Source organism: Triticum aestivum, chromosome 7D, assembly GCF_018294505.1.
Source record: "Triticum aestivum cultivar Chinese Spring chromosome 7D, IWGSC CS RefSeq v2.1, whole genome shotgun sequence".
Lineage (NCBI taxonomy): Eukaryota > Viridiplantae > Streptophyta > Magnoliopsida > Poales > Poaceae > Triticum > Triticum aestivum.
The window spans coordinates 34621129-34636238 of NC_057814.1; the positions used below are offsets into that span (position 1 = coordinate 34621129).

The following is a 15110-nucleotide window of genomic DNA, read 5'->3' on the forward strand; positions in this document are numbered from 1 at the left end:
GAATTATTGGGATTTAAACCATCTGTTATATCCAATAATTTCTAGGAAAATCCCATAGGCCCATGTGGCACGTTCATGCATGACAAGAAAGAAGTTAAAATATTTGCGCTAGTGGAAAATGAAACCGAATGGTGGTGAATGATGACATTCATCTCCTCATTGATGGCATCAATATTTTGGTTTCGGTTTCATTTCTTCATTAGTACATTGGTTTCTTCATACCGTGCGTGCTAGCATATTTTGTCATGCAAGAACTTGAAACGATTTGCCTACTAATGGGAGACGAAACTGACCACTTAATAGGATTTTTAGTGCGTCTATTTCTCCTCTCCTTAATGAGAATTAGTGCGTCCATTTCAGTTTCATCTCGTTGCTCCTATAAGAGGTCGCTCCTCTTTCCAACGAGACACAACTCTTCGCATTGTTCCAGAGCATTGCACCGTCTACCTCTTTCCCATCTCGCTTCCTGGCGTGCACCGGAGAGTGAGACAGCAGGCCTCCGAAACCCCGCCTCTTGTGATCCGGTACGGGAGAGGGGCGATCAGGTTTTTGGGGAGCGTCCTTACGCGACTGCTGGAGTCTTGTTCATCGTGGCTGCAAACGGTGACATCACTGACGACGAGTTCCCCAACGACGACTTCTTCCCCGACCAAGGACCTCTTCAGCGACATGACGATCGGGACATCTACACCTTCTGCTACTGCGCCGTATGCCATCTTATCCTCACTGTTAGGGCTAGCATTTGGTTTATTGCTAATAGCAATTGACATGGATATGATGCATTTTGCTTATGATTTTGATTGTATGACTAGTCTCAATGAATTGTTGCTAGTTTCTAGTTTCATCAATATATTGCTATTCATGTTTTATCCATTATTTTTCTGGATTAAACTAAACGGGAAAATGCCTAATTATTCAACAGTGCCAACTATTCGACGGAATGCCCAGCCCGCTGTTCACTGGTCCGTCGTGTGATGTTCGGCTAATACAACGGGGGGAGCTCCTGATGACGACCATGAACATTTTTGTGAGGTAACCAGGTGATGTTTCGATCAAAATCGTTGGAAAGATTCACGCGATTATCTCTCACATGTATAATTAGCACACTTGTGCATCGACTCGTCAATTATTGCTGTAGGGTGCATCCATATGCCTAGGAGTGGTTTGCTATGTCAAATATAGGGTCTCCTCTATCAGGCAATCTACTTCTGTTACGATTGTTACCAGTTTTTTAAACGGCCTAAAAGTTTACGATTGTTACAATCTACTTTAATCAGAAGAAGGTTGCTTCTAAATCTGCATGAAAAATCTATGACATTGACACAACAAAGGAAAACTAATTCATTGATTACAGTAATGTGGAAATTATTCAGCAAAAGATTCCTGTGATCAGAGTCCTGGCCAACAATATCTGAAGCCTTTGCCATCTTTATTTTGACAAACAACTAAACAGGACAAACGACTTAACACAGATGTTGGCTCGATCGGGAAAATTGCTTATTCTTCGCCTGCCTTCCATGTGAAGCTTGTCCACTTAACAACCACATATAGATAGATTGTTGGAAATATGCCCTAGAGGCAATAATAAAATGGTTATTATTGTATTTCCTTGTTCATGATGATTGTCTATTGTTCATGCTATAATTGTATTAACTGGAAACTGTAATACATGTGTGAATACATAGACCACAACATGTCCCTAGTAAGCCTCTAGTTGACTAGCTCGTTGATCAATAGATGGTTATGGTTTCCTGACCATGGACATTGAATGCCATTGATAACGGGATCACATCATTGGGAGAATGATGTGATGGACAAGACCCAATCCTAAGCATAGCACAAGATCGTGTAGTTTGTTTGCTAGAGCTTTTCTAATGTCAAGTATCATTTCCTTAGACCATGAGATTGTGCAACTCCCGGATACCGTAGGAATGCTTTGGGTGTACCAAACGTCACAACGTAACTGGGTGGCTATAAAGGTTCACTACAGGTATCTCCGAAAGTGTCTGTTGGGTTGGAACGAATCGAGACTGGGATTTGTCACTCCGTATGACGGAGAGGTATCTCTGGGCCCACTCGGTAATGCATCATCATAATGAGATCAATGTGACTAAGGAGTTAGCCACAGGATCATGCGTTACGGAACGAGTAAAGAGACTTGCCGGTAACAAGATTGAACGAGGTATTGGGATACCGACGATCGAATCTCGGGCAAGCAACATGCCGATAGACAAAGGGAATTGTATACGGGATTGATTGAATCCCCGACATCGTGGTTCATCCGATGAGATCATCGTGGAACATGTGGGAGCCAATATGGGTATCCAGATCCCGCTATTGGTTATTGGCCGGAGAGGTGTCTCGGTCATGTCTGCATGGTTCCCAAACCCGTAGGGTCTACACACTTAAGGTTCGGTGACGCTAGAGTTGTTATGGGAAATAGTATGTGGTTAACGAAGGTTGTTCGGAGTCCCGGATGAGATCCCGGACATCACGAGGAGTTCCGGAATGGTCCGGCGGTGAAGATCGATATATTGGACGAAGGGTATTGGAGTCCGGAAGTGTTCCGGGGGTACCAGGCTATGGCCAGCATGACCGAAAGGTGTTTCGGGAGCCCCGGCAAGTGTTGGAGGGCCTCATGGGCCAAAGGGGAAGGGGCAAACCAGCCCACTAAGGGGTGGTGCGCCCCCACACCCTTTCCCATGTTACTTGGGGAGGTGGGGCGCCTCCACCTGGCTTGGGAGGCAAGCCTCCACCTGCTTGGCTTTGGGGGGCAAGTCTCCCTAGGATTTTCCCTAGGGAGATCCAATCTGCTTGGACGATGCCCCCTGGGGGAAACCCTAGGGCGCCTCCCCCTCTCCCCTTGCCCCTATATATAGTGGAGGGGTGGGAGGGCAGCCGCACCTCTTCCCTGGCGCAGCCCTCCCTCCTCCTACACCTCCTCCTCCTCCATAGTGCTTGGCGAAGCCCTGCTGGAGAACCACAAGCTCCACCACCACCACACCATCGTGCTGCTGGAGTTCTCCCTCAGCTTCTCCTCTCCCCTTGCTGGATCAAGAAGGAGGAGACGTCCCCGGGCTGTACGTGTGTTGAACGCGGAGGCGCCGTCCGTTCGGCGCTAGATCGGATCTTCCGCGATTTGAATCGCCGCGAGTACGACTCCATCAACCGCGTTCTTGTAACGCTTCCGCTTAGCGATCTTCAAGGGTATGAAGATGCACTCCCTCTCTCTCGTTGCTAGCATCTCCTAGATTGATCTTGGTGACACGTAGGAAAATTTTGAATTATTGCTACGTTCCCCAACAGTGGCATCATGAGCTAGGTCTATGCGTAGATTCTATGCACGAGTAGAACACAAAGTAGTTGTGGGCGATGATTTGTTCAATTTGCTTGCCGTTACTAGTCTTATCTTGATTCGGCGGCATTGTGGGATGAAGCGGCCCGGACCGACCTTACACGTACTCTTACGTGAGACAGGTTCCACCGACTGACATGCACTTGATGCATAAGGTGGCTAGCGGGTGTCTGTCTCTCCCACTTTAGTCGGATCGGATTTGATGAAGAGGGTCCTTATGAAGGGTAAATAGCAATTGGCATATCACCGTTGTGGCTTTTGCGTAGGTAAGAAATGTTCTTGCTAGAAACCCATAGCAGCCACGTAAAAACTGCAACAACAATTAGAGGACGTCTAACTTGTTTTTGCAGGGTATGCTATGTGATGTGATATGGCCAAAAGGATGTGATGAATTATATATGTGATGTATGAGATTGATCATGTTCTTGTAATAGGAATCACGACTTGCATGTCGATGAGTATGACAACCGGCAGGAGCCATAGGAGTTGTCTTAATTTAGTATGACCTGCGTGTCAATGAAACCGCCATGTAATTACTTTACTTTATTGCTAACCGTTAGCCATAGTAGTAGAAGTAATAGTTGGCGAGACAACTTCATGAAGACACGATGATGGAGATCATGATGATGGAGATCATGGTGTCATGCCAGTGACGAAGGTGATCATGCTGCGCCTCGAAGATGGAGATCAAAGGCGCAAGATGATATTGGCCATATCATGTCACTTTATGATTTGCATGTGATGTTTGTCATGTTTACATCTTATTTGCTTAGAACGATGGTAGCATAAATAAGATGATCCCTCACTAAAATTTCAAGAGACGTGTTCCCCCTAACTGTGCACCGTTGCGAAGGTTCGTTGTTTCGAAGCACCACGTGATGATCGGGTGTGATAGATTCTAACGTTCGCATACAACGGGTGTAAGCCAGATTTACACATGCGAAACACTTAGGTTGACTTGACGAGCCTAGCATGTACAGACATGGCCTCGGAACACAAGAGACCGAAAGGTCGAACATGAGTCGTATAGCAGATACGATCAACATGGAGATGTTCACCGATGATGACTAGTTCGTCTCACGTGATGATCAGACACGGCCTAGTTGACTTGGATCATGTATCACTTAGATGACTAGAGGGATGTCTATCTGAGTGGGAGTTCATTAAATACTTAGATGAACTTAATTATCATGAACATAGTCAAAAGGTCTTTGCAAATTATGTCGTAGCTTACGCTTTAGTTCTACTGTTTAAGATATGTTCCTAGAGAAAATTTAGTTGAAAGTTGATAGTAGCAATTATGCGGACTGGGTCCGTAAACTGAGGATTGTCCTCATTGCTGCACAGAAGGCTTATGTCCTTAATGCACCGCTCGGTGTGCTGAACCTCGAGCGTCGTTTGTGGATGTTGCGAACATCTGACATACACGTTTTGATGACTACGTGATAGTTCAGTGCATAATGCTAACGGTTTAAAATTGTGGCACCAAAGACGGTTTTGAAACGGCGCAGAACATATGAGATGTTCCAAAGACTGAAATTGGGATTTCAGACTAGTGCCCACGTCAAGAGGTATGAGACCTCTGACAAGTTTCTTAAGCCTGCAAACTAAGGGAGAAAAGCTCAATCGTTGAGCATGTGCTCAGATTGTCTGAGTACTACAATCGCTTGAATCGAGTGAGAGTTAATCTTCCAGATGAGATAGTGATGGTTCTCCATAGTCACTGACACCAAGCTATTAGAGCTTCGTGATGAACTATAACATATCAGGGATAGACATGATGATCCTTGAGCAACTCGCGATGTTTGACACCGCGAAGTAGAAATCAAGTAGGAGCATCAATTGTTGATGGTTAGTAAAACCACTAGTTTCAAGAAGGGCAAGGGCAAGAAGGGATACTTCATGAAACGGCAAATCAGTTGCTGCTCCAGCGAAGAAACCCAAGGTTGAACCCAAACCCGAGACTAAGTGCTTCTGTAATGAGGGGAACGGTCACTGAAGCAGAACTACCCTAGATACTTGGTAGATGAGAAGGTAGGCAAGGTCGACAGAAGTATATTGGATATACATTATATTAATGTGTACTTTACTAGTACTCCTAGTAGCACCAGGGTATTAGATACCGGTTCGGTTGCTAAGTGTTGGTAACTCGAAATAAAAGGCTACGGAATAAACGGAGACTAGCTAAAGGTGAGATGACGATATGTGTTGGAAGTGTTTCCAAGGTTGATGTGATCAAGCATCGCATGCTCCCTCTACCATCGAGATTGGTGTTAAACCTAAATAATTGTTATTTGGTGTTTGCGTTGAGCATAGACATGATTGGATTATGTTTATCGCAATACGGTTATTCATTTAAGGAGAATAATGGTTACTCTGTCTATTTGAATAATACCTTCAATGGTCTTGCACCTAAAATGAATGGTTTATTGAATCTCGATCGTAGTGATACACATGTTCATGCCAAAAGATATAAGATAGTAATGATAGTACCACATACTTGTGGCACTGCCACTTGAGTCATATTGGTATAAAACGCATGAAGAAGCTCCATGTTGATGGATCTTTGGACTCACTCGTTTTTGAAAAGATTGAGACATGCGAACCATGTCTATTAGTATATATGCATGAAGAAAGTCCATACAGATGGATCGTTTGGACTCACTTGATTTTGAATCACTTGAGACATGCAAATCATACCACATGGGCAAGATGACTGAAAGGCCTCGTTTTCAGTAAGATGGAACAAGAAAGCAACTTGTTGGAAGTAATACATTTTGATGTGCGCAGTCCAATGAGTGCTGAGGCATGCAGTGGATATCGTTATGTTCTTACTTCACAGATGATTTGAGTAGATGCTGAGTATATTTACTTGATGAAACACAAGTCTGAATTATTGAAAGGTTCAAGTAATTTCAGAGTGAAGTTGAAGATCGTCGTGACAAGAGGATAAAATGTCTGTGATATGATCACAGAGATGAATATCTGAGTTACGAGTTTGGCACACAATTAAGAAATTGTGGAAATTGTTTCACGAACTAATACCGCCTGGAACACTATAGTGTGATGGTGTGTCCGAACATCATAACTGCACCCTATTGGATATAGTGCATACCATGATGTCTCTTATCGAATTACACTATCGTTTATGGGTTAGGCATTAGAGACAACCGCATTCACTTTAAATAGGGCACCACGCAATTCCGTTGAGACGACACCATATGAACTATGGTTTAGAGAAACCTAAGCTGTCGTTTCTTAAAAGTTTGGGGCTGCGACGCTTATGTGAAAAAGTTTCAGGCTGATAAGCTCGAACCCAAAGCGGATAAATGCATCTTCATAGAATACCCAAAACAGTTGGGTATACCTCCTATTTCAGATCTGGAAGCAAAAGTGATTGTTTCTAGTAACGGGTCCTTTCTCGAGGAAAAGTTTCTCTCGAAAGAATTGAGTGGGAGGATGGTGGAGACTTGATGAGGTTATTGAACCATGACTTCAACTAGTGTGTAGCAGGGCACAGGAAGTTGTTCCTGTGGCACCTACACCAATTGAAGTGGAAGCTTATGATAGTGATCATGAAACTTCAGATCAAGTCACTACCAAACCTCGTAGGACGACAAGGATGCATGCTACTTCAGAGTGGTACGTAATCCTGTCTTGGAAGTCATGTTGCTAGACAACAATGAACCTAAGAGCTATGGAGAAGCGATGATGGGCCCGGATTCCGACGAATGGCTCGAGGCCATAAAATCCGAGAGAGGATCCATGTATAAAAACAAAGTGTAGACTTTGGAAGAACTACTTGATGGTCGTAAGGCTGTTGGGTGCAGATGGATTTTAAAAGGAAGACATACAATGATGGTAAGTGTCACCATTAAGAAAGCTCGACTTGTCGTTAAGATGTTTTCTGGCAAGTTCAAGGAGTTGACTGCGATGAGACTTTCTCACTCGTAGCGATGCTAAGAGTCTGTTGGAATTATATTAGCAGTTACTGCATTATTTATGAAATCTTGCAGATAGGATGTCAAAACATTGTTTCCTTGACGATTTTCTTGAGGAAAGGTTGTATGTGATACAACCAGATGGTTTTGTCAATCCTGAAAGATGCTAACAAGTATGCAAAGCTCCAGCAATCCTTCTAAGGATTGGAGTAAGCATCTCGGAGTTGGAATGTACGCTTTGATGAGATGATCAAAGATTTTGGGTTTTTGCAAAGTTTATGAGAAACTTGTATTTCCAAAGAAGTGAGTGGGAGCACTATAGAATTTTTGATGAGTATATGTTGTTAACATATTGTTGATCAGAAATGATGTAGAATTTCTGGAAAGCATACAGGGTTATTTGAAAAGTGTTTTTCAATGGAAAACCTGGATTAAGCTACTTGAACATTGAGCATCAAGATCTATAAGGATAGATCAAAAACGCTCAATAGTACTTTCAAATGAATACATACCGTGACAAGATTTTGAAGGAGTTCAAAATAGATTAGCAAAGAAGGAGTTCTTGGCTGTGTTACAAGGTGTGAGTATTGGGTAAGACTCAAGACCTGACCACGGCAGAAGAAAGAGAAAGGACGAAGGTCGTCCCCTATGCTTTAGACGTAGGCTCTACAATATGCTATGCTGTGTACCGCACCTGAAGTGTGCCTTGCCATGAGTTAGTCAAGGGGTACAATTGTGATCCAGGAATGGATCACATGACAGCGGTCGAACTTATCCTTAGTAACTAGTGGACTAAGGAATTTTCTCGATTATGGAGGTGGTAAAGAGTTCGTTGTAAAGTGTTACATCGATGCAAACTTTGACACTAATCCGGATGACTCTGAGTAGTAAACCGGATTCGTATAGTAGAGCAGTTATTTGGAACAGCTCCAAGTAGCGCGTGGTAGCTGTATCTACAAGATGACATAGAGATTTGTAAAGCACACACGGATCTGAATGTTGCAGACTCGTTGACTAAAACCTATCTCACAAGCAAGATATGAACAAACCCCATGGGTGTTGGATTCATTACAATCACATAGTGATGTGAACTAGATTATTGACTCTAGTGCAAGTGGGAGACTGTTGGAAATATGCCCCAGAGGCAATAATAAAATGGTTATTATTGTATTTCCTTGTTCATGATGATTGTCTATTGTTCATGCTATAATTGTATTAACTGGAAACCGTAATACATGTGTGAATACATAGACCACAACATGTCCCTAGTAAGCCTCTAGTTGACTAGCTCGTTGATCAATAGATGGTTATGGTTTCCTGACCATGGACATTGGATGTCATTGATAACGGGATCACATCATTGGGAGAATGATGTGATGGACAAGACCCAATCCTAAGCATAGCACAAGATCGTGTAGTTTGTTTGCTAGAGCTTTTCTAATGTCAAGTATCATTTCCTTAGACCATGAGATTGTGCAACTCCCGGATATCATAGGAATGCTTTGGGTGTACCAAACGTCACAACGTAACTGGGTGGCTATAAAGGTGCACTACAGGTATCTCCGAAAGTGTCTGTTGGGTTGGCACGAATCGAGACTGGGATTTGTCACTCCGTATGACGGAGAGGTATCTCTGGGCCCACTCGGTAATGCATCATCATAATGAGCACAATGTGACTAAGGAGTTAGCCACGGGATCATGTGTTACGGAACGAGTAAAGAGACTTGCCGGTAACAAGATTGAACGAGGTATTGGGATACCGACGATCGAATCTCGGGCAAGCAACATGCCGATAGACAAAGGGAATTGTATACGGGATTGATTGAATCCCCGACATCGTGGTTCATCCGATGAGATCATCGTGGAACATGTGGGAGCCAATATGGGTATCCAGATCCCGCTATTGGTTATTGGCCGGAGAGGTGTCTCGGTCATGTCTGCATGGTTCCCGAACCCGTAGGGTCTACACACTTAAGGTTCGGTGACGCTAGAGTTGTTATGGGAAATAGTATGTGGTTACCGAAGGTTGTTCGGAGTCCCGGATGAGATCCCGGACATCACGAGGAGTTCCGGAATGGTCCGGCGGTGAAGATCGATATATTGGACGAAGGGTATTGGAGTCCGGAAGTGTTCCGGGGGTACCAGGCTATGGCCAGCATGACCGAAAGTTGTTTCGGGAGCCCCGACAAGTGTTGAAGGGCCTCATGGGCCAAAGGGGAAGGGGCAAACCAGCCCACTAAGGGGTGGTGCGCCCCCCGCACCCTTTTCCACGTTACTTGGGGAGGTGGGGCGCCTCCACCTGGCTTGGGAGGCAAGCCTCCACCTGCTTGGCTTTGGGGGCAAGTCTCCCTAGGATTTTCCCTAGGGAGATCCAATCTGCTTGGCCGCCGCCCCCTAGGGGAAACCCTAGAGCGCCTCCCCCTCTCCCCTTGCCCCTATATATAGTGGAGGGGTGGGAGGGCAGCCGCACCTCTTCCCTGGCGCAGCCCTCCCTCCTCCTACACCTCCTCCTCCTCCATAGTGCTTGGCGAAGCCCTGCTGGAGAACCACGGGCTCCACCACCACCACACCATCGTGCTACTGGAGTTCTCCCTCAGCTTCTCCTCTCCCCTTGCTGGATCATGAAGGAGGAGACGTCCCCGGGCTGTACGTGTGTTGAACGCGGAGGCGCCGTCCGTTCGGCGCTAGATCGGATCTTCCGCGATTTGAATCGCCGCGAGTACGACTCCATCAACCGCGTTCTTGTAACGCTTCCGCTTAGCGATCTTCAAGGGTATGAAGATGCACTCCCTCTCTCTCGTTGCTAGCATCTCCTAGATTGATCTTGGTGACACGTAGGAAAATTTTGAATTATTGCTACGTTCCCCAACATAGATTTTGTCACATAGGTCGTCAAAGAGTCGAAAATAAGCAATCCTCCATGTCTTCTTGAACAGGAATACACAAAACACACTCCAGAGACCCGCTACAAGTCCCAGCACAAGACCAAAATAGAAGGTCAGCGGCTCAAATTCCTGGTTGCTGCTTCCAAGATGATCATGGACAATGGTATCTCCTGAACAATTCTTATGAAGAGGAGGCCCACAAAGTCCGTTGTTGCCAATGTACATAAGTGCTGGGTTGTCGGCACTTAGGGTGTCAAGTTGGTGGCATGATGGTATCCTTCCAGACAAACTATTATAAGACATGTTCAAATAGCTCAGAGATGTCAAACTTGACAAGCTCGACGGGATTTCACCGGAAAGCTTGTTCCGAGAGAGGTCAAGAGACTCTAATGACCGTAGGTCGCCAATCTTGGTAGGAATGTTTCCTCTCAGGTGGTTTGATGACAAATTCAGATTTATCAGTGCATCAAGGGAAGAGATATCCGTGGGAATTTCACCAGTTAAGGAGTTGCCGGATAAATCAATGCTCACAAAATATGCAAGGGTGCCGCCATATTTAAGCTCTTGCCCATTTGTGATTATTGACAAGATCGCTCCAAATTGACCTGTTACAGTTACTGAACCCAAGCCAGCTGGAGCAATACTTGTACTGGATATAGGTATGAAGCCCTTCCTGATCATACCTGTTAGGTTTGACAAATGCAAAGGTATAACACCAAATATGTTATTTCCTGATAGATCCAAGTATTGAACATAACTAAGAGCCGTTATTTCAGCAGGAATAGTCCCAGAGAACCTGTGGTGACTTAGTCGCACAAACCGTAATCCTGTGAGCTCTCCTATCCATGTTGGTATCCTTCCATAGAACTTATTCCATGCAAGATCAAGAAACTCGAGACTGTTTCGATTCTGCAGAAATGTTGGGAATGTACCCGATAAACTATTGTTGCTTAATAGTAGGTGCGATATGGATATGTTCTCAAAGCACTGAGGAATTCCACCCTTCGAAAGATTGCTTGATAAATCTAGATCTCCCAGCATTTGTAGTTTACACATAGATTCTCGAATGCTACCACCAATTTGATTTGAATACATGATTAATGTTTGCAGTTGCACAGCTTCAAGATTTGATGGCAGTGTCCCTGAAAAGGAATTGTTGGAATCTACTTCAATCTTCAAACTATTGGAAGACAGGTCTATGTTCTTTAAACCTTTTAGACCTGCAAAATGTGTTTCCGTGATCACACCACTAAAGTTGTTCTTGCTTAGGACCAAAGAAGTCAGATCACTAAGGGCGCCAATTTCAGAAGGCACAATACCACTGAAGTTGTTGTTGCTTAGATCCAAAGAAGATAGATTAGTTAGGGAACCAATTTCAAAGGGTACGTTTCCACTGAAGCGGTTGTTCGAAAGGTCAAGGGCAGCTAAGCATGTTAAATACCCAATGCCCGGTGGTATACTTCCGGTGAGGTTGTTGTTGTTGAGCTTAAGTCCGCTCAAGCTGCTGGATGTACCTATCAAATTTGGCAATGTTCCAGTGAAACTGTTGTAGCTGAAATCTAGCTCTTGCAAAGATTCCCATGCGCATTCTGGCAAACCCCCCATCATGGCTGCTATATCTCCATTTATTTCATTATTGCTGAAGTCTAGAATGTTCAGACTGCAAAGATTCTTCAGGTTTCCTGTCATCATCAAGTACTTGTTCCAATTTGTTGACACGTCAAGGACTTGAAGGGATGTCATGTTTCCTAGTGCGTCGGGAAATTGGCCGGATAATCTGTTGGCCTGAAGATTGAGGTACTTGAGGCTTGTGGCTTTCCAAAACCAACTATTTGCAATTGAGTGGTCAAAATTGTTCGAGGAAAGATCAAGCTTCTCAAGTCTTGTAAGATTGAGGTACGGAAGCGATTGGTTTGCGCTCTGAAGCGAACAACCACTAAGACTGATAACCCTTAGAGACGGGATCATGTTCAGCGTATGAGGCCAGTCGTGAATCACCGAGAGGTTTACCATGTACCGTCCATTTGGTGCCAGTTGCCGAAGAGACCTGACCCAGTCACCAAAGGCTACTGAATACTGGGAAAGCAGAGTGATGTTGATTGAATGGACCGTCGCAATTGCAACCATGAACTGCTGCCTAGTGGGCGTCTTTCTTGTCTACTTTGAACTCTAAGAATCTCGAGGTCGAAAAGGAGAAAGAAAGCAATGGATGTATTGATGTATTTTCTATGTATACACTAGTACACATGCCCGTGCGTTGCAACGGGATAATAAAATTACATATCTCTAGCTCAATATAAGAATGGATCAACGCCCCCACATGTCTGTATTATCTAGTTCAACATGGCACCCTTTAATTAGAGCCAAACAATTCTTTTTTATTGGCACGTGCCCATAATTTGTTTTAATTATAATTAACCAGCATATTCTCTTTTATTGGCACATTGAAGCTACCACTGTCAATAATTTATGGTGTCCGTTATTCTGAACAAGCCGACTTCGCTCGATGCGCCGGATGCGGAACAGGCCCATTATGGGAGTGATCGAACTCACGACCTCAAAGACCCGACCACATGTTGCTAGCCACTCAAACAAACGTGTTTTGCTAACCAATGGTCGGCGTGAATATTAAAGAATATAATGCAACGTCATATTCGAAACTTTTTTGGCAACTTTTCAAAAACGGATAACTATGAAATGCCAAATATACTTGCCAACGTGAACTGCTTTCCAAATCATGATTTTTTTAAATTCCACACATTAAAAAAACGAACAAAAAATTTGACCGGAACATTTGTTGAAATTCACAAAAATTTCTTAAAAGCATGAATGTTTTATAAGAATATGAGTTTTGTTGAAGTTGTGAACAATTTTTTGAAATGGGAACATGTTTTGAACATATATATATATATATTTTAGAAAATGTGTCTTTTAGTGCAAAAATTATTTTCAATTTTTTAACATATCACTAAAACAAGAATATTTTTCAAATTTGTAACATTTTTTAAATCTTGAGAAAACTTGAAAAAACCCAAACATTTTTCAAAAAATGGGAATACATTTTTAAATACTGAAAAAATTGAAATGTTTTTTTAAATTTTAAACATTTTTTAAATAGGAACACAATTTTGGAATTCATAACATGAACTACCAAATATACTTGGCAACGTGAACAATTTTCTATATTATGAACAGTTTTTTTGAAAATTCCATACATTTTTGGACAAAGTAAGAACAAAAAGTTTGAACGGAACATTTCCTGAAATTCTCATACATTTCTTAAAAACACGAACCTTTTTATAAAAATACGAACATTTTTTTATTTGCGAATAATTTTTGAAAATGGGAACATGTTTTATACATGCAGAAGAATTTTGGAAAACGCATTTCTTTAATGCAAACATTCTTTTCAATTTTTAAACATACCGCTAAAACAACAATATTTTTCAAATTTAGAACATTTTTCAAGTGCATTTTTTAAATCTTGATTTTTGTTTTAAATACAAACATTTTTCTAAAACGGGAATATTTTTAAATTTTGAACAAATTTTGGCACAACAAAAAAATCTAAACATTTTTTAGAATAGGTATACATTTTTCTAATTCATAAGTTTTTGCGAAATTTTGAATAAAAATTGAAATTGCGAACATTTTCTGAAAATTTTGAATTTCAGAAAAAGGTAAAAAAATAGACTTGGAATAGGAAAAATAAAAATGATACAGGAAATAAAAAGAGAAAGAAACAGAAAAAGGAAATTTGAAACAGAGCACAAACAAAAATTGGCCGCCGATTCTTGGGCACCCTGTGCGTAGCTGAAACTATTTGCTACATTCCGCGGGAAATAGGATTTTTTTTTATTGTTGCGTGGGCAGGAAAAAATGGGCTGATTTTACTGGGCCATAGGGCGCGCGGCCCACGTACGAAATTCTGCACAAATCGCTTTTCATTTGCTAACAGATGGACGTACAAAGGTTTAGTACCACCTCCGATAGAAAAAATAAATCTTTTGGCGGTGTACGGCTGAAAAATTCGGAGAAACACACCTTGCTTTATTAGTAGGTAAAGATAAAGATACAGATATAGATATAGATATAGATATGTGTGTTTGGCTCCCAGATTAGTGGTAGAAACCCCAATTCAATTGATGCACCTTCTATGTATTCATATGCATATCATATGGAGTTTATGTCTTTTGTAAATTTACCAGCTGTTTGATTTGGCAATATTGATCTGATGGCCACTCCTTGGTTTGAGAGTTACAATATTTTCACTATGTTCCTTGATCAAGTTACAGACAGATCTGAGGTGGGTCCAGGTATGATTAAAACTAGCAGGATGACAACGCTTTTGGGCGACTAGATTTATTGTGTTTTTTCTATTTGTATGTTTTCTGTGTTTATTAGAGTTGTATTCTTTGTCCATAGAAAAATATTTCCCCACATAACTTATTATGAATTTAACTATGGATGCATGCAGAATACTGCATTTCTATGCGCCGAGAATACGTTGCTCAAATATACACAATATTTATTCCTCACATTTGTCCTTGTGCTAGTATGTCAAAAAGAAGTTGCTTCAATAAATGCACCTTTAGTCTCTAAATTAATATCTCCGTCCATCTGTCTTCAACCAACTAATAAACTAACTTACAATAAATATGCAATGCATCTGTGTATGCAAAGACTTTTGTTCTGGTTATTATTTTAAAACAAACGTTGTGCACTTGCAAACTTTGGACAAAAGACCATTATTTTACATGAAAATCAGCTCAAATTAATTGAGTATCACGATCAAGTCACAAATTCGACACAACATTGTAATCACTATTTCTAAACTAATAAACAGTAAAATGAAACTCTTCTATTTCTTTGTTACGAACTTCTTTAAGCTATCTTCACAAAACTTTACAGATGCCTCCAATTCCCAAT

General features: G+C 42.1%; 1 protein-coding gene across 1 annotated transcript; it reads right to left on the bottom strand.

The window, feature by feature from the left end:
- Nucleotides 1-1497: 1497 nt before the first annotated feature.
- Nucleotides 1498-12194, bottom strand: LOC123170704 (receptor-like protein 38). Its single transcript, XM_044588500.1, has 3 exons — nucleotides 11402-12194; nucleotides 10166-11323; nucleotides 1498-1550 (listed from the first exon to the last, which is right to left on the bottom strand). The coding sequence occupies exons 1-3, from the start codon at nucleotides 12192-12194 to the stop codon at nucleotides 1498-1500; spliced, it is 2004 nt and encodes a 667-aa protein (XP_044444435.1).
- Between the last annotated feature and the right edge of the window lie 2916 nt (nucleotides 12195-15110).

Excerpts from the sequence above, each read along its gene's own strand:
- LOC123170704 (XM_044588500.1), bottom strand. The coding sequence starts at position 12,194 with ATGGTAAACCTCTCGGTGATTCACGACTGGCCTCATACGCTGAACATG. Across the intron at positions 11,324-11,401 it reads CACGGAAACACATTTTGCAG|GGACACTGCCATCAAATCTT; the intron begins GTCTAAAAGGTT and ends ATTCCTTTTCAG. Across the intron at positions 1,551-10,165 it reads CCTATGTGACAAAATCTATG|TATATGTGGTTGTTAAGTGG; the intron begins TTGGGGAACGTA and ends CAACAATCTATC.